This window comes from Rhipicephalus microplus, unplaced genomic scaffold (assembly GCF_043290135.1).
Source record: "Rhipicephalus microplus isolate Deutch F79 unplaced genomic scaffold, USDA_Rmic scaffold_83, whole genome shotgun sequence".
In the NCBI taxonomy this organism is placed as follows: Eukaryota; Metazoa; Arthropoda; class Arachnida; order Ixodida; family Ixodidae; genus Rhipicephalus; species Rhipicephalus microplus.
The window spans coordinates 1,023,913-1,048,284 of NW_027464655.1; the positions used below are offsets into that span (position 1 = coordinate 1,023,913).

General features: G+C 43.5%; 1 protein-coding gene across 3 annotated transcripts; it reads right to left on the bottom strand.

Moving 5' to 3' along the window:
- Nucleotides 1-6,355: 6,355 nt before the first annotated feature.
- Nucleotides 6,356-23,845, bottom strand: LOC142790220 (cytochrome P450 1A4-like). Of its 3 annotated transcripts, none has more exons than XM_075885199.1 (10): nt 23,634-23,845; nt 20,985-21,151; nt 16,273-16,452; nt 14,682-14,775; nt 14,080-14,235; nt 12,990-13,198; nt 10,837-10,962; nt 10,060-10,164; nt 9,125-9,256; nt 6,356-7,298 (listed from the first exon to the last, which is right to left on the bottom strand). In XM_075885199.1, exons 2-10 carry the CDS (start codon nt 21,136-21,138, stop codon nt 6,940-6,942), a joined length of 1,515 nt encoding a protein of 504 aa, XP_075741314.1. In that variant the 5' UTR covers nt 21,139-21,151; nt 23,634-23,845; the 3' UTR covers nt 6,356-6,939. The 3 variants fall into 3 exon arrangements, with proteins under 3 accessions (XP_075741314.1, XP_075741313.1, XP_075741315.1); XM_075885198.1 differs by having other exon boundaries at nt 23,630-23,844; XM_075885200.1 differs by lacking the exon at nt 20,985-21,151 and having other exon boundaries at nt 23,630-23,843.
- Between the last annotated feature and the right edge of the window lie 527 nt (nt 23,846-24,372).

Sequence of the window (24,372 nt, forward strand, 5' to 3'; positions counted from 1 at the left end):
ATGCATTACCAGTGATGCAAAGCATGCCTCAGACAAATGAGTGTAATGTAATCAACATCGTAGCCCGCAGTCTTCGAATTCGCCTGGTCTCACCGCACTCATATCACAGTGGCCTCGTAATGGCAGAAGTGAGATAACCACCAATTCAAGTTCCGAATTCAAGAACTCGGCCGCCACTTCCTCCGCTTATCGCAAAGGCATTATGCCCATCCGCTTCGTGAAAAACGTATTAAAAAAAAAAACGGGCGAATTGGTGACACCCGAGCATATGAGGCGGCACTTCAACAAGAACAATATTCGTTGCGTCCAGATATCAATTTTGCTCCTTGGCAGCTTACATCACTTCCACTCACTTTGCACATCAAACGGATAGAAAAGAGTCCTTGGCACACTCCCTTGAGGCTAAATTTCTAACGCTTCAACAAATGTGGAATATCCAAGGCCGTTTCACATTTGTTTTTATAGATGAATCTACAATGAATGAAAGCTCGACTGTGACTTTTCATATACCCGCATATAAAAGAGAAAAAAAATTCTGACTTTCTCGAAAGGCATGTCAAACAGCAGCGGAGCTTGTTGCAATATTACAAGCTTCAAATATACATTTTTGAAAGCCAGCAAAGGCAAAACTTGGTAATAAAATCTGGCTTCAAAAGAGCCTTACAAATACTTAAGGTTGTTATTTTCATATAGATGATGAAAATCGTTACTCACGTAACAATATTATATAGAATCTCAAAATAATGACCATCGGTTATCTAGATGGCTACGATATATGTCTTCAATGGCTTCCAGTTCACCTAGGAGTGATAGGAAACAAAATTGCTGATAAATTGACCACTGCAGCACACCAGTGCCTGACTAGTGCCTGTTTATTTCTAAGAAAGCAAGAAGGTTCTTTCCGAACTGCGCCACAAATTGTGTACAGACGTTTGGTTTGACAAAAATACAAAGCCTTCACTCTTAAATTTATCCAATATATTTGTCTCTCCAATTTTCACCTAATTAAAAAATCGATAGGCCATTTGACTCGTTACTGCGCTATCTACGACAATAGGTGTTGCATACACACCTCACTTCTTAAGCCACATAAAAAAAGAACGTCCCCACACTGCGATCACTGTGATCATGCTGATGAATCAGACGAGCATATCCTCATAGGTTGTCTGCAATATGATGAAAATCGTGCCGAACTGAGTGATCGCTTGAACCGACTCGATAGACGACCGTGCACGATTGGAAAAGTACTTGGGTCATGTCCACATTCCGATAATAAATGGCGCGCAGCGAGTGCCCTCCGTGATTTTTGAAAGGACGCAAATTTATTAACTGTGTTTAGTTCATATTTTACCTTGCCACTTTTTCCGCAATGTGATCCCCGTATGTGATCCCATATTATACCTTGACTCTATCCGCAATTTGATCCCCGTATATGAGCTGGACTATGCCCATACATACTGTACTAATTCATGCTTTATAAGCCCTATCGTGTATATAGTACGCACATTGTGCCTGTTATTAGGTTTTCTTTTTTTATTGGTAATTTTTCATGTTTGTATGTTTTGTTTATGCATTACTGTCATGATGTTGGCATCATCATCATCATCAGCCTGTCTACGTCCACTGCAGGACAAAGGCCTCTCTCATGTTCCGCCAGTTAACCCGGTCCTGTGCTTGCTGTTGCCAATTTATACCCGCAAACTTCTTAATCTCATCTGCCCACCTAACCTTCTGTCTCCCCCTACCCCGCTTCCCTTCTCTGGGAATCCAGTTGGTGACCCTTAATGACCAGCGGTTATCCTGTCTACGTGCTACATGCCCGGCCCATGTCCATTTCCTCTTCTTTATTGCAGCTATGATATCCTTAACTCCCGTTTGTCCCCTAATCTACTCTGCTCTCTTCTTGTCTATTAAGGTTACACCTACCATTTTTCTTTCCATTGCTCGCTGCGTCGTCCTCAATTTAAGGTGAACCCTCTTTGTGAGTCTCCAGGTTTCTGCTCCGTAGCTAAGTACCGGCAAGATACAGCTGTTATATACCTTCCTCTTGAGGGACAGTGGCAATCTACTTGTCATAATTTGAGAGTGCCTGCCGAATGTGCTTCCACCCCATTCTTATTCTTCTAGTTACTTCAATCTCGTGGTTAGGCTCTGCGGTTATTACCTGCCCTAAATAGACATAGTCTTTTACAACTTCAAGTGCACTATTACCTATCGCAAAGCGCTGCTCCTTTCCGAGGTTGTTGTACATTACTTTCGTTTTCTGCAGATTAATTTTAAGACCCACCTTTCTGCTCTCCTTGTCTAACTCCGTAATCATGAGTTGCAATTCGTCCCCTGAGTTACTCAGCAATGCAATGTCATCGGCGAAGCGCAGGTTACTGAGGTACTCTCCATTAACTCTTATCCCTAACTGTTCCCATTCTAGGATTCTGAAAACGTCCTGTAAGCACGCAGTGAATAGCATTGGGGAGATTGTGTCCCCCTGCCTTACACCCTTCTTTATTGGTATTCTGTTGTTTTTTTTATGAAGCACTATGGTAGCAGTTGATCCCCTGTAGATTTCTTCCAGAATGTTTATATATATTTCATCTACGCCCTGATTCCGCAGTGTCTGCATGACGGCTGATATTTCTACTAAATCAAACGCCTTCTCGTAATCTATGAAGGCTATGTATAGTGGTTGGTTATACTCTGAGCATTTCTCTATTACCTGATTGATAGTATGAATGTGGTCAATTGTTGAGTAGCCGGTTCTAAATCCTGCTTGTTCCTTTGGTTGATTGAATTCTAATGTTTTCTTTACTCTGCTAGCAATTACCTTTGTAAATAGCTTGTATACTACAGAGAGCAAGCTGATCGGCCTGTAATTCTTCAAGTCCTTGTGCTCTCCTTTCTTATGTATTAAGATGATGTTAGCGTTCTTCCAAGACTCTGGTACTTTTCCCGTCAGGAGACACCTCGTAAATAGAGTGGCTAGTTTTTCTAACACAATCTGTCCTCCATCTTTTAGCAGATCTGATGTTACTTGATCCTCACCAGCAGCTTTGCCTCTGTGCATGTTCTCCAAAGCTTTTCTGACTTCTTCTATCATTACCGGTGGGGTGTCGTCTGGGTTACTGCTAGTTCTTATAGTATTAAGGTCGTGGTTGTCTCGGCTACTGTACAGATCTCTGTAAAACTCCTCCGCTATTTTAACTATCCTATCCATATTGGTAGTTAATTTGCCTTCTTTGTCCCTTAGTGCATACATCCGCCTTTTGCCTATCCCAAGTTTCCTCTTCACTGCTTTGACGCTTCCTCCGTTTTTCAGAGCGTGCTCAATTCTCTCCATGTTATACCTTCTTACATCGCATACTTTACGTCTATTAATCAGCTTCGAAAGCTCTGCCAGTTCTATTTTGTCTGTTGTACTTGACACTTTCATGATTTGACGCTTCTTAATTAGGTTCTTCGTTTCCTGGGAAAGCTTGCCGGTGTCCTGCCTAGCTATCCTGCCTCCAACTTCCACTGCACACTCTGTGATGATACTCGTCAGATTATCATTCATTGCATCTACGCTAAGGTTGGTTTCCTCGCTAAGAGCAGAGTACCTGTTCTGCAGTGACACTCTGAATTCCTGTACTTTCCCTCTCAGTGATAGCTCATTGATTTGCTTCTTGCGTATCAGTTTCTGTCGTTCCTTGTTCAAGTCTAGGCGGATTCGAGCCCGTACCATTCTATGGTCACTGCATCTTACCTTGCCAACCACTTCCACATCCTGCACGACTCCTGGGTGTGCAGTCATTATAAAGTCTATTTCGTTCTTATTTACGCCATTAGGGCTCCTCCATGTCCACTTGCGGTTTTCTCGTTTTCGGTAGAAGGTATTCAAAATACGCAGATTATTGCGTTCTGCGAATTCTACTATAGTAGCTCTCCTCTGGCGTTTCTAGTGCCGATCTCCTACTGCCTGGTCTCCAGCCTGCTTCTTCCCTACCTTTGCATTAAAGTCGCCCATTACTATAGTATACTGTGTTTTCACCTTACTCATTGCCGATTCCACGTCTTCATAGAAGCTTTCAACTGAAGCGTCATCATGGCTGGATGTAGGCGCGTAAGCCTGTACTACCTTCATTTTGTATCTTTTATTCAGTTTAATTACAATGCCTACCACCCTTTCATTAATGCTATAGTAATCCTCTATGTTGCCAGCTATGTTTCTGTGAATTAGGAACCCTACTCCCAGTTCTCTTCTGTCTGCCAAGCCCCGATAGCAAATGACGTGCCCATTCTGTAGCACAGTATAGGCCTCATCTGTCCTCCTAACCTCACTCAGCCCTATTATATCCCATTTAATGCCTTCTAGCTCCTCGAATAATACAGCTAGACTTCCCTCACTAGATAACGTTCTAACGTTAAACGTTGCTAAGTTCAAGTTCCAATGGTGGCCTGTCCGTATCCAGAGATTCCTAGCACCCTCTGCTGCTTTGCAGATCTGACCGCCGCCGTGGTCAGTTGCTCCGCAACTGGTGGGGACTGAGGGCCGTGAGTTAATTGACGAATGCCTACGGGAGGGGGTGGCCAGATACTGCACCAGGGTTGCCAATCCTTCTCTGGTGAGATCATCGGTGCGTACCGGCTTTAAGCCGGTACGATCAGACAGTAGTGGGAATGCTCCATGCATGTCTTCCTTATTGTTGTTCAGCAGCGTTGGCGGCCACCCACCATGGAGCCCAACGAGGGGACGCTACAAGGCTACAAATGCTGAAACCTGCAGACGCCAGCCGTACAACGCCACTATAACCCAATGCGCCTAGACCAAGGTAGGCTATTTGCACAGGGTTAACCCTAGCCGCCAGGAAGTTTGGAAGTAAACGGAAGAGAGTAGAAGACAGGACAGATAAATAGTAAGAGATAAAGACGAAGATGTAGGGAGAGAGAGATAGTAAAAGGTGACTGCCGATTCCCCTGGGTGAGTCAGCTCAGGGGTGCCATCTACGTGAAGCCGGGGCCAAAGGGGTGTGTTGCCTCTGCCGGGGGGCCTTAACGGTCCAATCACCCAGCGTCGGCTCAACCCCCAGGATCCCCTTTTCCTCGGACACGGCAAAGCCACGCACGGCTAGGCGTGGGAGGGAGTCGAAACTCCCCCGTTAGCTCGGGTTCGTGGTGTCGCTACACACCAAACGCCTACTTGCGCAGGCGCCCATAGTGCAATACAAATTTGAGCACTTGCATTGGAAGGTAAATGTCGTATTGAACTAGAGCTGCGGTGCGTTGCAGGTGCATACAGGATATAGAAGATTTAAATGTGCTGTGAACCAAACCAATGAGCTATAAGTCCATTCCCTATGAGTTCTATGAGTCTATGAGCTATGAGTCCATGGTTTTAGGTAGAGGAGGAGGGTGATGAGGTGAGAAAATTAACATACAATAACGTTGTACTGTATAGTATAGATGGCAAGTGGCTGAAAGGAGAAGGGAGGTTGAGAAGGAGTGATGTGAAGGTTACCAGGAGGAAGGGCATTATACATAGGTATAAAAAAGGAACATGAATGGAAGAATAAACATCAAGAAATATATAGGAAAAGATGAAGAAAGATAAAAGATGAAAGATTGAAGAAAAAAGAAAGTGAGAAGGTGAAGGAAAATCTCAATCTGCATACACCATTTGGTGGCACTTCAGTGCCAGCTCTTCTTGTTCAGGTATTGATATAGACATTTGTATTTTCGTGTTCAGGTATTTGTATAGGAAGCGCGTGGACACAAAGAGGGGGGGGGATGAAGTGAGAGGCTCACCAGTAAACATGCGGCTGGCAGCGCGGGCGATATGGCAGCAAGGAGCATCAAGCGAGAAGTCAGAGAGACGGAGAGCGCTTATCGGATGACAGCGATGGAAAAGAAGACGGCTCTCAGTAACTACGGAAAGGGCAAACACGAAAGAAGGAGGGACAGGTTTTGGGATAATTTAAGGGGAAGCGCTTCACTGTTCGGAGCGAGTTCGGGTTGCTTTTGAACGCCTAGTTATAAAGCGAGATTCAATAAAGAAAAACAATGTGCATGCGGCGGGGAAGCCAAGGAAACGATGACACATGTTCTGATTGAATAAGGCGATATCCACCCAGGTATACGTGCGGGTACGAGTCTACATCAGGCATCGGGCTTTAGGGACTATCACAAAAACCTGAACACGTCCGCGATAGAAGCAAGTAAGATTTGGTTGGAGTATTGGTGGCAGAAATGTAGAAATAAAGGACAGAACTAGTGGGAAAATGAGTTCATTCTACCTGCAGAGGCAGAGAGATAGACCGTGAATTTATATTTTTTGTTATGATATGATCGATTTATTCCAAGTACATAAGGCATTAGAACAACATAAAAAGAAAGTTTTTATTTTCTTTCCTTCGAGCCTGGTGGTTCACATGTCACCACCTCGTTATAAAGGGGGCGCTCATAGCTATAGGCCTGCGCACAGGGGAGGCAGGGCTGCCCCCCAATCACCTGAGAGGGGGGCACAAAGTCAGCCTTATACATTGACATAATAGGGAGGGGGCGCTGCGATTCCGAAGTGGGGAGGGGGGGCGCAAAATTAGCCCGGTATATTGACATAGTAGGGAGGGTTGGGCACTGAGATAAACATTTGCTCCTCTTCCAGCCCGAAAAGGGAACCCTGCGTACGTCTATGCTCATAGCATCCATCCACGTACGCAACGCAGTGTAGAGTTAGTAGAGTGCCTCGATGTCGCCTTCACCCGCCTCTCTGTAGGCGGGAGTACTTCAGTGTTATCCTCGCCTGCCTCTCCTATTCTAGCCTGCCTCTTGGCGTACTTTGCAGTGAAACATGCAGATATGGGGCTAATTTTTTTTCGTGGCACTTCTTATCAGAACACAGGAATACGACTGCAGATCACCACTGAGTTCAACGTGTTACACCACCCTTTGACAGGATATATATAGCCTTCAACAATTCTTTGTGAGAACGACGTTCTGGCGACCCGCGAAGAGGAAGAAACTGTTTCCCATGGGCACGACTTCTCGGCCGGTCTCGCCTTCGGGCGCTGAGATACTGAGCCGCTGCACGAGCCGCACGATTACGTAGAACATGTCAGCCTTTGCCAGCTTCTCCCCGAGACACGACCGAGGTCCGAGGCCGAAGCTGAGGAGCGGCGGCAGGCGGTCCTTGGACAAAAGCGTTCCCGTGACTGGATTCAAGAACCGCTCCGGCCTGAACACGTCGTGGTCCACCCAGAGCTTGGGATCATGGTTGACGCTGTATGCGTTGTACATCAATCGAGTGTCTTTGGGAATCGGAATACCGGCTGGAAAGAAAGGAAATGCGTCTTGTAGTGCAAGCGAAATAGCGGGCGTTTCACTAAACTGGCTCGACGCCAGAAGCCAGCATTTCTAGACCATGTACGTAGATGGCACAGACAACAAGAATGATGTTACGGCATGCTTAAAGTGGGCCGTTTTCTGCGACCAGTGCTCGTAGATTTCACGAATGTGTTCTGGTTCACATGCATGACTAGTACCCCTTTCTTCTTTCTTTTTTATCCCGTTTTTTAAGTGTGAATACACTTTATAAGCGACCCCAAACCATCCACCGCCGTCGGCGGCGTCCGCAGTCTTCTCTCTATCTTTAAAAGAAAGAGGACTTGGCGGGCCGCAGCGCGACGCTCTACCGAATAAGCCACGGACGCGACGCTGATATCCACGGACGCGACGCTGAATAAGCCACGGACGCGACGCTGGTTAAGTGCATTCGCACTTAACCATGTTCACCCTCGGGGAAATGCTTGGGAGTTTTTAATCAATCCCTGCCGCGGTGGTCGTATTTAAATTGAGGTTTAATGCTATAGACTCATCTACTTAGATTTAGGTGCATGCTGAAGAACACCAGATGGTCAAAATGGCCAGAAACCTCTACTACAGCGCCTTTCATAATCGTATCCGTCATTACAACACCAACTTTCTTGAAACATCTGCAAGTGTAACCTTGAAAATTTCAACCAGCGTCTCTTGTAGCCTTGGTGGCGAGTGTAAAATACTACTTTTTGTCAGCCGTAACCATGGAAAACATGATCTTTTTACGAGTTAACAGCTAACGTATCAGCCTTCGAGTGCTACCTGTATGCATCGAGCTTCTCGAGTACACTAGCCCACCCCCCACCCTATGAAAGAACGAAGCTTAGTCTTGTCACTTAGGGAGATTATGTGAAATACCTACTGAATATCTTTTTTCATTTCTTTCTTTATTATTTTATTTTGAACGACATTGAAATTGTCCAAGAAGACACGGCTAAAGGTGAAAGTTGCCTGACTGGGCTGTGCCACCCATATATAATATAAAAAAATTAGACTCCAAGAAAACAGTAAAAATAAACGCAATGTCGATGTGACGAATAAATGTCAAGAGGAGGACAAAGGAACGAACGAAAGACAAGACCATTACAAAACACTTGCGCCAAGACACGTGCTCTGGGTGAAAGGGATGAAGAGATAAAAAGGATAAGAAAAAAAATGCAATGCCAAGATGTGTCACAGGGTGGACATTATTTGCAATCGGTGTAAGTCGGAAAATACTTTTTCTCAATAGCTTCGCCTTTTTTGACATCTCGTTATCCCATACTTGGGTGTATCATTATCTACGAAATTTGAAGAGGAAAAGAAGGGGAATAAAAATGCCTTTGTCCGGCAGTAGGCTTTCCGTTGCTAAGAGAGGAGAATAATTCCTAGCTTAAGACATGAAAGTTTCTGCATGTATGAGGTCCATTCGATCTTGTTTTTTCTCCATGCAATCAAAATCAAATTTACTCGTCAACGCTTCTTTTTAGGGGCGAAGCTCCTTAAGGTGTCACCCGATGGTCCTCTGTAGTAACCACCTCTATCGGGTATGTGCCAAAGGAGAGTATAGTTCTTGGAATGTCCGCTAGATGGCTGTACTTGTATATAATTTAATGAAAATATGTGAAATGGTGGTACTTAAAGTGCTCACTAGGCGGACGAACGTACACACAGACGGACGCACGGACGGGCAGATCGACCCACGTTTGGATGGACGGACGCATGTACGAACGGATGGACGGGCGCTTCGCCCCACTCATCATCACTGAGTCCGTGGATATGGTGTGATTTTTTGTCTTACCGATCACCGAGTCATGTGACGCCTTATGCGGCAAGCCGAAAGGTGCGATCGGGTAACAACGAAGTGTCTCCATGATGCAGGCCATTGTGTATGGCAGCCTCTCGATGTCCTGCATCGTCGGTGGAGACTGACCTGCGAGTGAAAAGAGAAGTTATTGCAGCGCAGTTGAGTGTGTTAACTCAGTAGTTTCTAGGATTGGTTAAACGCAAGTATAGGTGCATTGCCCGGAGAAGAAAAACGCATGCGCCTAACACGGGGATCACTTTTGGCATTTCTGTAACACTCGACTACATGGTACAGACGACATGGTGTGGAACGCTGAGCACTAGCACCATGACTTTCTGAATAACGTATACATTCATACAGGCGTGCTTCTGACAATCAATGGATATGTAATTGGTTTCACGACATACTTCGTCAGTCGAACAGTGTGGGAACCCGCACTGACATGTTAGAACAACCCTCAATATTGTAAATGTACGTGGTGACAAGCAGGATAGGAATTCTGGTGGACCAGCTTTGCGTGTTGTCAACTCGGCTTTTGTCTTTTTTTCTATTTCAACAACGCTGTGTTGGAATTCTGTTTTTCGCGGGATTGATATTATGCCGGATGCACGAGATGGACCATTCCCATCTGATGTAGAAGTTGATGTCAGACGGCCATGTTCAGGCTCAGAAAAAAAAAAACATTCAGAGAGCGAAAACAAATATCATGTTCGTACAGAGTTGAAACTTTACGCATTTTCACGCATACTCGATGCCGAAAATGGCAACTCTGTTAGCAAGAACAGCATGCCGACTTACGAGGTCAGTAGGTAATCCCTGCGACGCATTGTCACAGTTCTCTTCAGTTGGGCTACCTTCTGGTGTCAACACGTTACGAGTCACGTGACACCATACTGTATACGTGGTTACCTTTATTGAACACACATTACCTATATTGTCGTCGATTTCCTTTCTTATCTTATCTTGAATGCTTGGCTCTCGAGATATCTTGAGAAGAAGCCATTGCAGCTCCCCAATCGATGTGTCAGTACCAGCTGAAAAGTGTGAATAAGAACGCAAAGTCGTGGTGACTGCTCTTTGAGTTAATGACTCTAAATATATCATCTCTTTTTGCTTGAAGGTACCGACATAAATTTGGCGGAGAAATCTTATTCGAAACTTGCGCCATGACGTAAGCCCATTAGTCTGTACTGAATTGTGGTCTGTACTTTCACCATGCATGAAGCATCGTGGAACGTATGTGACGGAAATACTATTTATACTTTTTGTGCGCCGTGGACGTTGGTTTAACCACACCACATTTACATGCCCATGTACAATATTGACATGTTACGAAGAATTAGTTCTTTGAAGCGGATGAATAAGAGCCCCACCATATTGCGCACCATGAATGATGTTAGGCAGTTTTAAAGGGAAGTTGACTGCATCTATACGTATGAACTATACTGCATTGTTCAAGACACAAAAGTATGCTTCTCCGCCTGACATTACACTCTAATCAGGTGTCCTAGTGCTTGAATAGTTAACAAAATGCAGTGCTATAGTCAGCGTTCTAGTTTGTTCGACATTGTTTCGGTCGAGTATGCTTGCTGATGCATTTTCCCGAACGCGTTTATATTTACACAAGTGTCGATAAGCTCAAGAGTTCGAGAAAAGTGCTATTCTAACCGAGTGGCACTGTTTGACGAAATAATTCGATCTCTCACCTCCGAATAAGTCGATCAGAATCTGAATCATGTTGCCTTCTGTCAAAAACTCGGCATCGTTTTTCTCTTGTTCTAGGGCTTCATCTCTTGCTGACAGGATGGCATGGGTGAAATTCAATACCTTGCCTGAAATATACAATTGGTTGAAATATTATTCAATGTTGTTTAAAGAAAAATCTAATTGAATTGTTTCGAAATGTTATTTACAATTGTATGACATTTGTATATAAGACTGAGTTTTTAGTCGAGCCATGTAGAATAGAAAGCCTAGATTGGGTTACAGATATTTGTATTAACGGTGCGTAATGTCTAAGCTGACCGCGTGAAGTAGAGCTGCAGCAGTACAATAGGTAAGTACTTGTGCACCTTTCGTGGCCGGGAACCATAAAATAAAAAAAGGTACTTAAAAGGGGGCATAAGTACTTAAAAGGGGGCATAAGTAAATAAGGCACAAGTAAATATTCGAAAAAGCGTAAATTTCAAAAGATAAGAAAAAGAGCAGAGACATGATAATGAACGAAGACTGAAGCAAAGAGAACTGGACGCAAGTAAAAAAACAGCAAAAAGTTCATAAGTTATTACAATAAAAGAGCAAATATGCGCGGATGCTGTCTACTGAAATTAGGCATCGATGTTAATGCATTAGAGCAGTAAAGTGAAAAACTTGCGCTTCTAAAGGATTTCGGGTTGGTGGTCTCGCGCGCCTGCGATGTAAAATGCTGTAAAAGCGTTGCCGTTCTTGTTGAGGTGACCGCATGGGACGAACTGGTCGATGAACGCTTCTCGTGTGCGTATGCCTGTGTAAACTGCGAACTGAATTATCTCCTCATCCTCATGTATCAGAACTAATCCCCGTGTTAGAGACCGAGAACAGAGGGGTAACATATCTGGTTTCTTCCATATAAAACTTCTCTCTCTTCCTCCCAACTCTAGCATAACCATTTGAACGTTTACTTGTATTTATTTATACTTGTATTTCCTGTTTATTGTTTGTTACAACATTTTTTCCCCCGAAAAGTGGCACGAAGTTGTAGAACGCGTTACTGCTGGATCTCGCGAATTCATGACATACCGAAAAATTTCGAGCACGTAAGCCACCAAATGCGTGTCACCTTTATTGCCAGCTGCCAAGTACTCGTGGTGCGTGTAGTGTTCAACATGAAAAATATAAGGCAGTCGTGTGTAAGATGCTTGAAGCTAGAACCAATTCTTTTGGAGATCATGGAGGAGAGCGTGAAGCGCGTGCAACAACTCTCACTTCTTCGGTTTTTATTTTCTTGCCTTGGTGACGTAAGTTCTATCTTCAATAATTTTGTTTATTTGTTGGGTGCGCACTCAAAAGATGGAACACAACATGTTGCGCAGTTCTGAAGTACGTTTTTTTGTTGCAAGGTCCTCGCTATTGTGGCATGTGGATAATTCGCGACATACGTAAAAGTATGCATTATTGTTGAATTTCAGCTAATTTAAATGCGAAATCATTTAAAGGTTCCTACTTAAAGCTGCACTCTAAAAAAATATCCAGTAAAAAGGGTGTCTTTTTGTCCCACAACAATAATCGTCATCAGGCTAGCGTGCGCTTCCTTTCTTGAAAACTCGGCACTGGCCACTTTCCTATCGAGAATGCAATGTAACCCTGATAATGGGCATGTCGATCGTGACCGGAATGTACCGGGCGCGGGGCGATAGCGCAAGGATGGAACGCAATATAGATGACGATTATTGTTGTGGGACAAAAAGACACCCTTTTTACTCGCTCTTTTTTAAGAGTGTGGAAAATGAAAACAGTTTTTATTTCGCTCGGTGGTTTCATAATTCAGGCATTGAAGGTATTCGATAAGCATGCCGCTTCATTTTGTACATGCTGCAAAACCTATTTAGTATTCACCTACTTGCAAATGTTTTAACGCTCTTATTTGTATTGTGATTCGATACATCGTTCACTGCGTTCAGTATGCCTACTTGAACAGCTAGTGCAATATTTTCTTTAAAAGAAAAGGACTAGAACTGCAACTGGTTAGTGAATGCACAGACTGGTCATGAAAGTGAAGTGCAACATTTAGCGTCGCCCTGTGACTGTATACGTTAACGCAACTGCCCCTGTTTCTGCTTGTCAGGTATTTGTGAACAGCAGGCGGGTCGTGCCATTTTACCTGGCTGGTATGTCTCGATGGCTCCAGCGTACATTCTCCTGACGATGGATCTAATCTCCGCGAACAAATCCTCGCAACGTTTTTCCCGAGCGCGGTACAAGATCCCCAGCCAGGGAGCGATGTCACTTGGCAGTCCGTTGGGTGCCAGTTCCGTGAAAGTGCGGTTGATGGTCATCATGCGATTGAGGTCAGGACTCTTGGCGTCAAACCTGCATAATAATAATAATAATAATAATAATAGTAATAATAATAATAATAATAATAATAATAATAATAATAATAATAATAATAATAATAATAATAATAATAATAATAATAATAATAATAATAATAATCAACAGAAGTCAATGCTGATGCGCTCCTGTTGTTCAAAACAGAGTGCTCGTATTCACAAAACGTCTTGCGCTAAAGAAATTTGTAATGTACTTTCAGCCAATCGCTATACATGTCATGTCGTGGTTTTGGGACGTTAAACCCCACAAATCACGCATGACTTGTCATTATTGAAGCCGGCTGATCAATGAGAAAATGCATTTATTAGAGAGAAGTTTTGTGATTTCAATCTTTCAAACGGTAGCAGTACCTTAGATGAAGGCGATACAGCAGTAAATTATACACTTCATCATGATCATGCACGTTTTGAAAGAAGGGTGAAAAGGTCTGTGTGAAGAGCGAAAAATAGAAATTGTTATTGTTGATAGACGTCGAAACTCGGTGTGTCACTTTGGTTTGGGGTTCTTTATGTTTATGGAAAGGTTGAAAATAAATATCATGAAAAATGGTTAGGAGTGTTAACATGGACTCGAGAGAAAAGGACGAAAAAACAGAAACGCCCAATGTGTTTTTGTTGTTCCGTTCTCTTGTTCTGTGTCTATGTTGTCACACCTCATTTTCTTTTGTGATGACTCCTTATCAACTAGGTGTACTTTCTATAGTTGAGAATGATATTTTGGCGCAAAAAAGTCGAGCCGGCTACTCCTTATTGGCTCTTACATTTGTTGCTGCCTTAGTAGCTTCATTGTATGCGCTGTCATGTCTTCTTAACTGCTGAAAATTATGGAAAGCAGGGCGCTGCCTGCAACCGACTCACTTAGCGCTGAAGGCCGATACAGAGAGCACGTTGATGATAATGGACATGATAGGAACCCTGGCGTCGACTGTCAGAGGTTCGTCGTCCAGGGAGTCCACGTAGGCATCCACAATTTCTGTACACAGGTTCTCCAAGGACTCGCTCACTGCGTACTTTCTGAATTCAGACAGACACAATTAAAGGAAAGCAAGTTTTTCTGATATGCGTTGTAAGCTTGTAGTTCTAAATTCCAACCACTCAATTGAATACTAACTTAGCTTGGTGGGACGAGCGAATTCGTTTGACACTCGTCATTGCTCTTTTTTTAATTTTTGACAAAGCATAATGCATTGTCATAATGTTCAAGAAAAGTTTGATTTCAGTTTGCCGACACTAGCTCGCTCAATAAAAGTTTGATTTCAGTTTGCCGACACTAGGTCGCCCTAAAAAAGTTTGATTTCAGTTGGCCGACACTAGGTCTCCAAGTGTCACTACACTTCTTTTCCGCGACCCAAAAGATTTGGTTACGAGTGCTGCTTTCATTGACCAGTGTTGTTAAATTGCTAGTTATTGTAGCTAGCAGAGATAACTGAGTCTAATATGTTCCTTAACATGTCGCTTACCTGACAGCAGTGACAGCTACCTTGCGAAGAGCTTTCCATGTGGCGTTGTAGTCTTCAAATACGATGTCGTGGTCATCACGTATCTGAATGTCACCTGCATGAGAAGGTGAGAAGGACGCGTAGTCTTGTACCATTCACAAAAATATGCACAATTATCACAAGTGTGTTTGGAACAAATGTTTAATGATTTCGAGTACTTCGTACTCAACTATGGAAGAGCACTGAGTTGTCCTCTAGGCGTGAAGAAAATCACGAAGCTTTACGCAAATAGTTGTTTTTTCTTCAATTTTTTTTTTCGTTCCAGTACAGCGTAGTCACTCCAGTAAAGCATGTGCTCTTAGCTCTCTTCGTTGTTTGCTTTTGTGCGCAACTTTTTGTGCTTCTTATACGAGTATCGTATGGCGGTCACATGCGAACAGCTGAGAATGGTTAAAAATGTCTTGGTATCTTTGTTATTTGTTGTATTTTTCAATGTGCGCCTTCATAGACAACAATTTTGTCACAATGAAATATGTGAAACCTGTTTTTTTAGTTTATGCTTTGATTTTAGAAACGTACTTAGAAGTTCTAGACAGAGCTCGACGGGCATCATCTGGTGTTAAGGACGCAGAAAGCTAATGCGTACTTATAATTTGTATAGTTTTAGGTGCAGCGTTCGTAGATGCGTGGATGACAGCAAAGAAAGGAATGCGTGTGACATATTTTCGCATTGCAAAGAATGCATAAACAGGCAGTTTATTTCTACAACATGCCAACATTGCGGACGTGTATTTTATAGTAGCTGCACTTGCCAGTTCGCTTCTGACAGGGGCTCGCAATTTCAACATTAGGAAAATCAAAATAATATCGCTTTTATATATTGATTTGATATTACATAAGCTAACGGTGCAAGGAGGATAGAAGTAGTCAGCAAGGTAAACTGCGCTTACATTGTCTTAGCAACCTTGCACTTTTTTGCCTTCAATTTGTGAGCAGTGGAGAAATGAGAAAATATTTTTCTCGAGAGCTTCAACCAGAAGTCAATCTGACCCTGAACTTAAGCAAGAAAACAAGGAAGGCGCTGTTGGACAAACAATATTGTAGAAACTTATCCTAGATGCATGACGGTCCTGGCGGGAACACAAATTAAATGATAATATACATGGTCATCCACTTAGCGCCTAACATAAGTATACTCGTCTATACGAATGTTCTTGTACGGCGCCTTAATGTGATGACCATTGCCGTTGGTGACTATGCCTGTACTCTGATCACAGAACACCACAGCGAATCAGCCTTCCAATGACACGTTTTACTGGTAAAAAAAGGCGAAATATTGATGCGACCAGCTGAGGAAGGACCTGGTAATATAGAAAAAAGAAAGCATTAAACATTAGCCGGCGTTAGCTGAAACCAGTTTATGGAAAGCACCGCAACAACAAAAAAAAATGATAAGCGACACTAAAACCAGACACAAGCACAAGCATAAACTGTGTAGATTTAAGTTACGGAAGTTTTACGACACTGTTGGCTACGCGTAGTGCATGTACACTCAAAGGACGACCACGCATTGCAGTAGCAGCGGCAATACACTTCTCCATAGTTCGCTCACCGAGTTTCGTTGCAAAACGGCCGGCGAAATCGTGACGTTTCTCGACGAGTCCTTCCTTGATGACTTCGTAGCTGTTGAGCACGATCATCGGTCGGGAACCCATCCACAGAGTGAACGGGTCTCCGTAGTACTTTGACCACTCGGTGGCTTTCTTGTGGAGTTCTTTCTCCTTGGCCAGCGCTGCAAAGATGGCCCGCTTGAGTAGTCTGCCAGTACCTCTGGCTGGACCAGACAGTCGCAGCCCTAATGATGTTACAGCGTTATAAGTTTCTCTCTCCGCAGAAACGTTCCTCGGCACGTGGTCCTAATGATCTGTAGTACGCTGCAATGAGCATGCAGTTGCAAACGACAAGCATACGACCAAAGTTTTGCTATTCATACTGAAAGCGACTGCACTGTCACGGGCAATTGAAGGAATAATAAGTTACTAGGTCAACTAAAACTCGCTCTTTCGTTCATGCTTTCACTGGTAATTGCATCGACATCATGATTTGCACTTGCATCCTTAATATGAAGCCTAAGCTATCTTTGGCAAGCACATATTTAGCGGTTCGAGATAGTGTTATAGGTTTTTCACGCACCAAGTCTATTCTGCTTTGAATTTTTTCATCTTGCACAGCGTTTTCATTGACATGGTAACGCTTAACGTCTTGTGTATAGTGGCTTGGCGAACAGGAAAGAGGCTTACTTCTGCAACCCGTAAGCAAGCCCCAGCCGTGCAGCGTTTTTACACATAGGGAAATGAGAGATAAGAACGAAAAGGAGAGGCCAGCTTCTTCAGTTATGGCTCGGAAACCCACAACTTCGAGCGCCTTGTCAAAGTACGATTGAAAAACGACAAGTTGTCCGACGGCACACAGAGAATCAAACGTAGTACCTCAGGCATTGGAGTCGTATTCAACAGTTGTGGTGAGCATAAGGAGAGACAGAAAAATGTTAAGAATGGACTTGGATGTTAACTAGAGAAGTTCTGCAGGTGAAGAACTTGCACTTGAAAAAGGAAAAAGAGGGTAGTTAATGATGAAAGACACAAAGGCGACATTTCAATGTGACTGTAAATGTTATGGCAATGCCGGAGAATTAAAAAAGAGGGAACAAAAAGGCAGTGATGGAAGTGATTTTTTACTTGTTTTCAAAGCGGGAAAAATGTAAGTTTAGAGCAGCTATTGTTGCTTTAAAAGCATGTACAAAATTTGCGATACACCAATTGAAGTTCAAAGCATCGTTCAAGCATCTCGCAAATATTATTGTCTATCACGAAATATCGTTCTCAGACGGAAATCAATGTAATTTTCAAGAAGCAAGCAATTAAAGTGGGCTGTGAAATAATATATACATATATATATATATATATATATATATATATATATATATCTTGTAGTGAAGAGGAATGCCCACTACTGCAGCGACATCGACACGTTGGCGCGAGGCACGAGCTAAGACTGCCTGGTTGCTGCTGCGACGCTGCCCGTATACTCAGCCTGCTCTTGCTGCTTCGGTACCGACGCCGCTACCGCTGTTTACCTTGCATTTACATTATAATATATATTCTTTTTATCATCATTGATGGACCGAGCAGTCTTCATATATAGCTTGATGCTTTGGTGAACGTTTCTCCTTGGTCCGTAAAGTATACTGTTATTGGCCCTTGATGCTACCGTTGTTGCTTGAAGTTTGAGACTGCAATGCTAAGGCATGTTCCTCTGATAGTGTTAGTATGGTTGTAATTCTATACATACGAAATGCACCGGAGAGCGTAACGGGACACCATGTGTTGGACTAGCCAGACGTCATTCATGATGTCCATGTTAAAGTACCCGGTGAGTAACGAAGGGGTTGTCCCAGCATCGGGTTTCATAATTTCATCACCCACCAATCCGAAGCGGCTCTGAGGCGCCGGCAATCGGACCCGGAGGCGGCTCGAGCGCGCATCGACCTCGGCGCTTTCATTTCAGAGCAGGGCTGGAGCAATTACTAACAAAAATTGCTGCTCGGAGCAGCACAGATCAGTTCTTCTCCTTCGAAGTGATTCGGAGCAATTGAAACGGTACTATATCACTGCTATAGTCAGTAACAGCACATGAATAGAGAGAGAGAGAGAGAGAGATAAATAGAGAGGAAAGGCAGGGAGGTTAACCAAGCTTGGCTCGGTTGGCTACCCTACACTTGGGGTGGGGGAAAAGGGGAATAATAGAACGAAAAGAGACAGAAAAGAAGAGGAGTAATAAATATGCGCTCCATCTACGAGGCCGCATCCCGGCGCTCTTTGGCCACGAAATGGCCCTTGCGCCACAAAACATCAAAGATCATCATCATCACCTACGAAGCCGCATCGCCCTTAATTTTCATGCTTCCGCCATGTTGCTGCTTCACGCCGCAGAAACGATGGTACGCTTCAAGGCGTCGCGAACACCCCGAGCTGCTGTGTCTTTGGTGCACGTCAAACGTGGCACTATCACTCAAACTTCAACTGCATAGAATGATGACCGGCGAGGATGATACTGTGTACGTGTAAATAAGAGTTTATTTTTTTTCTTTATTGGTTCGTCCTAGCCATCATGTAGCAATGGGCTGGTCTGGTTTGACGCGCCTACCAAAATTTATAGTGGCACGCTTAACATTTTTATTCCTAGCTTGTCACCGACTATAGTTCACTTATGACATTTGCACAGTCACGCTCACTCTTCCTGTCTTTTTCTGCCTCCCCGACCTGACACGCAGACGCGCTAACACACACGCGCGACGGAGCTGTTTCAAGTCACGAGGCAGGACGATATGCGTGTTCCGGTGAATTTATCATTGTCATCTAGTCGTGGCGCGAGATATGTATACAGTTTTTCTGGTGAGAATGCAGGGAGAAAGGCTCGCTTACCATGGAAGCATTGCTGTCCGCGCAAGCTGTACATTGCGTTTGTTTGCTTTGACTCATGACAACCCGGCAGGCATTAGTTGACTTCTACTGTTTGCCCTAGCACCAATTTTATGATCTTTATGATAAAGGGTTCCAGCTTTTCCGACAATACGGCGTATGTTTCATCTTGTGTAAATTCTTTTTGCCCACGTCAGTTCTATATATACGAAAGCCTGCAAGTTGCAAGAACGTCCATGATAAGAAACGATTGTCGACCATTACTCTAACAAACGAGCTATCTTATAGGAGAAAAAGAATGCACAAATGCGTAATAAGCGAACAAGGAGTGACAGTGGTATATAGAATCTGCCAGCTATGTCAGCAACAGCTTAGCACAGTCCTGAGAGCGAAAATATTAGCGACATGCTGACATTTCTTTCCTTGTCTCCCGTCCACTGCGCTGCTGTTTGTATAGTTGCAACGATGCGAGATAGCATCTCGCATGCACGAGCGCGAATTTGTACTCGGCGGGAGCTTTGTGCGAATGCGCTTGGGTTTTTCCACGTGGAGTGAGAAAATTTGACTGTAAAATGCCGTAACTTAGCCATTTTCTTCATTTGATGAGTAGAAAAAAGTAAAACTTTTTTAGTGACACTTGCTGCATAGAAAGAAACAAGGCAACGCGGGAAAATCGCTACGAAAAATACCATTGAAGCAGTGAGGCTAGGCCTCCCCGTCCCTACGAGGGAGTGGCCCGCGACGTTGCTCTAAAAGAGTAGCGTTTCTCAGGACCCCATAAAGTTCTGTGTCTGCCTGTCTGTTTTCTCGCACAGGTGGAGAAAGCTTATTTATTTATTTCTTATTTGTTTAACAATACTGTAGGCCTTCTTCAGACCTTCTTCAGACCCATACAGGAAGCGGGCATACATCATCACAGGTAACCAAGTAGATACAAAGTTCAGGAAATACAATATTTTGAGGGACGATACGCACAACAGCGAAACACTCACAATAGCGGGTACAACAATACTACATTGGTGCTCTTCCCATACACGAGAAGTTTGCTCAGGTGGCACTGAGTCGCGCGACGCTGAGGCAGAGCAGAGTTGGCCGGCACCCGACTGGTCTAGGCTTGATCACAAGCACTTCACGCGCCGACGCACGAAGTGTTCGCGCGATCACTTGGTAAATCGTGAGTACTGAGATTGGCTGGGTATCGATCAGGTTTGATTGTGTATCGCTGTGAAATCACGACACCAACTGCCTAATTAAACTAATTAGCTTAACTACAAAATGCGCATATTTGAGGCTGTATTGATTAGCTTACATTTCAAGTCAACGTGTACTTGATTACAGAATGATTACGTTTAAATATGGTCTAATAAACTTGATTTGTAAATTTGGTGATTGTTGTCACTAAGCTTACATTCCAAATCAAACGCAAGCAGAATGAACTAATTAGTCTAATGGACACTAATGTCACTAAGTTCTAATTAGTCTTAATTATGCCTAACTCGGCACATCATACATATCTGGGCACACCACAATCTCAACTCGACTTTATATACCGGAGCTAATTAGTGTGAACTATTTTCTAATTATGCTTAGCTAATTCGAATTTTCATTGCTGAAGTAGGCTTAAGTTGGGTTAACTATGAACTTAGAAAATTAGGATTAAATGCGGTGCCTGAAATTATCATAAACGTTTCTTGTCTACATCGCGAGTCGGACAAACGGCTGTCATGACAGCGCTGCTCTAAGCATGACGAAAACGACACGCATCCTTGGTTATTTCCTTTATGCAAGCATCATCTGCACAGTATCGGTACTCCTTGCATCTCCTGTAATTCGATTCGCTTACTCAAGAGGTTTCCGACGATAGGCAGCGGGAATGGTCCTTTCGGGTATTGGGAAACCTTGTGGTAGAAGCGCACCACGTAATAAGTGACCAGAAAGACCACCGTAGTTGTCAACAATCGCCAGTCCCATGAAGCGATGACCGCCAGCAGTGTCATATTTGCCGCTCGTCTGCACGAATGAAATGAAACGGAGACTGAATACAAAATTTAACGAAGTTCCAGATATATATATATATATATATATATATATATATATATATATATATATATATATATATATATATATATATATATGTGTGTGTGTGTGTGTGTGTGTGTGTGTATATATATATATATATAAATATAGATAGATAGACAGACAGATAGATAGATAGATAGATAGATAGATAGACAGATAGGTAGATTCACTGTCCCTCAAACGAGTTAAATTTGCAGAACATAGTTCAATGTGTGTCGATTACATTACAAGATGGATGATGAAGTCAGATTATATATTGTGCCAGTTTAAGAGGGTATGCATAATTAGGGTCACGTTCGTGAATTGTGTAATGAGCTTACAGCTGCGCACTTACTGCAAATACCTAAGTAGTGATTTATCATCAACGTCATCGTCACCATCACAAATCACATCACCAACAAAATAGGCAGCCACGTAAGTGGTTCTCACTGCCTTACAGAAGCGTTGTTGGTGCTTCTCCATATGTACTTGGCAATAAGGTGTATTAAGGTGCAGTGGGTATTTCGCAACGGCCCTTGCACTGTACAGGCGTTTACAGCGGCCAATATAAGACGCCTTGATGTTGCTTCCCTCATAAATGGCTGTGGTGTCCATCGAGAAACGAAGTGTGGCAAGTGAACGAGAAAACGATGCGTGCGAACGGCGCCAGGTGACGCCATATACTCTTCCGCCTTCCAAGTTATAGTTATTCTGCTAACATCATCGTTATGCTCAAAGGGTAGTGTTTGCAACTCAATTGAAGTATTATCTTTAACCGAACATTTATATATGTTTTAAAACTTGTCATGACTGTTCAATTTGCTTCTTTTTAATGTCGACACCAAAGTAAATTTGTACGGCGAAATTCACCACAGCAATCGCATAAAAACACTTGACGTAACGGAAGTGGCGGAATGCTCCAAGTCACCGTAGCCATGAATTTCTTGTTGCTCCCTATAGCCGAACCATAGACGCGTAGCTCACAGGCTGTCATCTACTTTTATTCTTAAGATTAATATTATTATTATTAATGCTATTTATTATTATTATTATTATTATTATTATTATTATTATTATTATTATTATTATTATTATTATTATTGATAAAACTAACCTCCTTTGAAAGAACAAACGCACACAAGAACAGAGCTGCATGCAAGGCGTACACAGATGACGTTGAACGCATTCCAGATCCACAAGAGAGCATATTGCCGTTCGGTTAATACATTGTGTGCGTGCTTGTAAATTACTACAGGCGTTCGTTTTCAGACGTCACGCCCCATACAACAATCAATACTATAAGCGTGGCGGACGGGCTGAGTCAGCGCAGTCGCTTGCTCCGAGTCGGGCCTGAGGGCGTTTGCGCTACTGTATCAAGGGGCCGCCGATCGCTTAGCTGACGCACGAAGCTATATGGTAGCATTTCCGCACCACCTTGCAGTATACGGCCGTTTACACAAGCCTGTATACAGAGCCTCATCACAGGCACTCGCGATTAAATAGTTCTCACTTTTTTATTTATGACTCTATTTTGCGAAGTTATCACGGCTAACTGGTGAGCATACCATATGATTAACATTCCCGAATTTACTGAGTTCTGTTTCTTTGCATTGTGCTTATAGCGACGGAGCTGGGATTTAGTTTTCTTGAAAGTTGGGAAAGCGAAAGATTATCTACGCGCACGCTCGCGTTTGTGTGTCTCTGTGTGTGTGTGTGTTTAACATAAGCATTGTATACATAGGCACAGTGTGAACGAGGTCAAGTAAGTGGGATCATTTTCCCTAAGTATCACAGCCTTTGAAACCATTTATTTGAGTGTCTTAGCATCCAGGTTGTTATGCACGAGGATTATAGCGGGAAATACGATCTGCTTCTTCATGCGCTGTAAAGAGCCTCACTGCGTTTGTTATGTTCACCACCCCAAGCTGTTGACATTCCACGCAAACAAGCAAGCAAGCAAGCAAGCAAGCAAGCAAGCAAGCAAGCAAGCAAGCAAGCAAGCAAACAAACAAACAAACAAACAAGCAAACAAACAAACAAACAAACAAACAAACAAACAAACAAATCCCTTTGTCTTATGCATGAACATGGTGGTGGTTACATGGTATGCTGAAACGTAAGGGATGAATTCGTGCCACTTGCGATAAAAACCTCCGTTCTCGAGTAGTTGTGTGGCGGCCGACTCGATATTGCTTTTCCGGTCGCGACTGTCGGCGGAGCCCCTACCGTTTCGAGGGGATGCCATAAGGAAGCATTTATCTCGCGAAAGAAAAGGAACCACCAGAATGACTAAGTGGCGCATGTTATCCCGCAAAGCTAGACAAAACGTGGCTCGCCCTAAACGCGAAACATAACACATTTGTTTCGACGCGACGACAGCGCAAAATTTCGAAGCCTCGCAAAAGAGCGTGTATACAAGCGACCACTCACTCACTATACGTTTTGCTGAACGGTGACCCCACGACTCTCCGAGCAATCAGGAAACACTGAAGAAGCGCGACGTGCTTTACGTGCGTCGAATACACTGCGCCATGGTGGCGGCAAGTTGGGGTGAATGCACGAGGCGAGAGTGCAAACTCGTGAAATCAAGCGGACGTGGTAATGTGGCGACTGCGGCTCCCTTCTTTGCCAGTGGGCGCATAGCCGCGTCGACCTTGATTGGCGAGTGAGACGGTCAACAAAAGAGAATGCACCCACGTGCAGACGTATAAACGTGCCCACGCTCTCTTTCCCCATGACCTATAATTTGTTCATTCAGCCTTCAGTGCTTGTAAGTGAAAATAAAAGGGCCTTGACAGCAAGCGCCGTGTATACCGCTGGGTATACACTCTTGGTCATCGGAACGGCGGAGTCACGTGAATTCGTGTATACATAGCTCGTACTGAAGGTATGTGAGCAAGTGAAAGAAAAGTGACCCTGAAGTTAATTAGCTACGATTGCCTTTGTATAACGAACAAAACTGCAAGGTCATTTTGAAAGTCACCACAACTGATTTTTTTTTTACGTGGCAGCATGCACGGGTTGTACGTTCGGTTGTCGCTTCTGTTGACCAACACTGCTTCTCTATCGACGCGGCGGTTGTAAAATTGTTATGGTGCCTCGGCTGCTGATTTGAAAGTCATGGGTTCGATGCCTGCCACGGTGGCAGCGTTTCGATGGAGGCTGAACCCTAG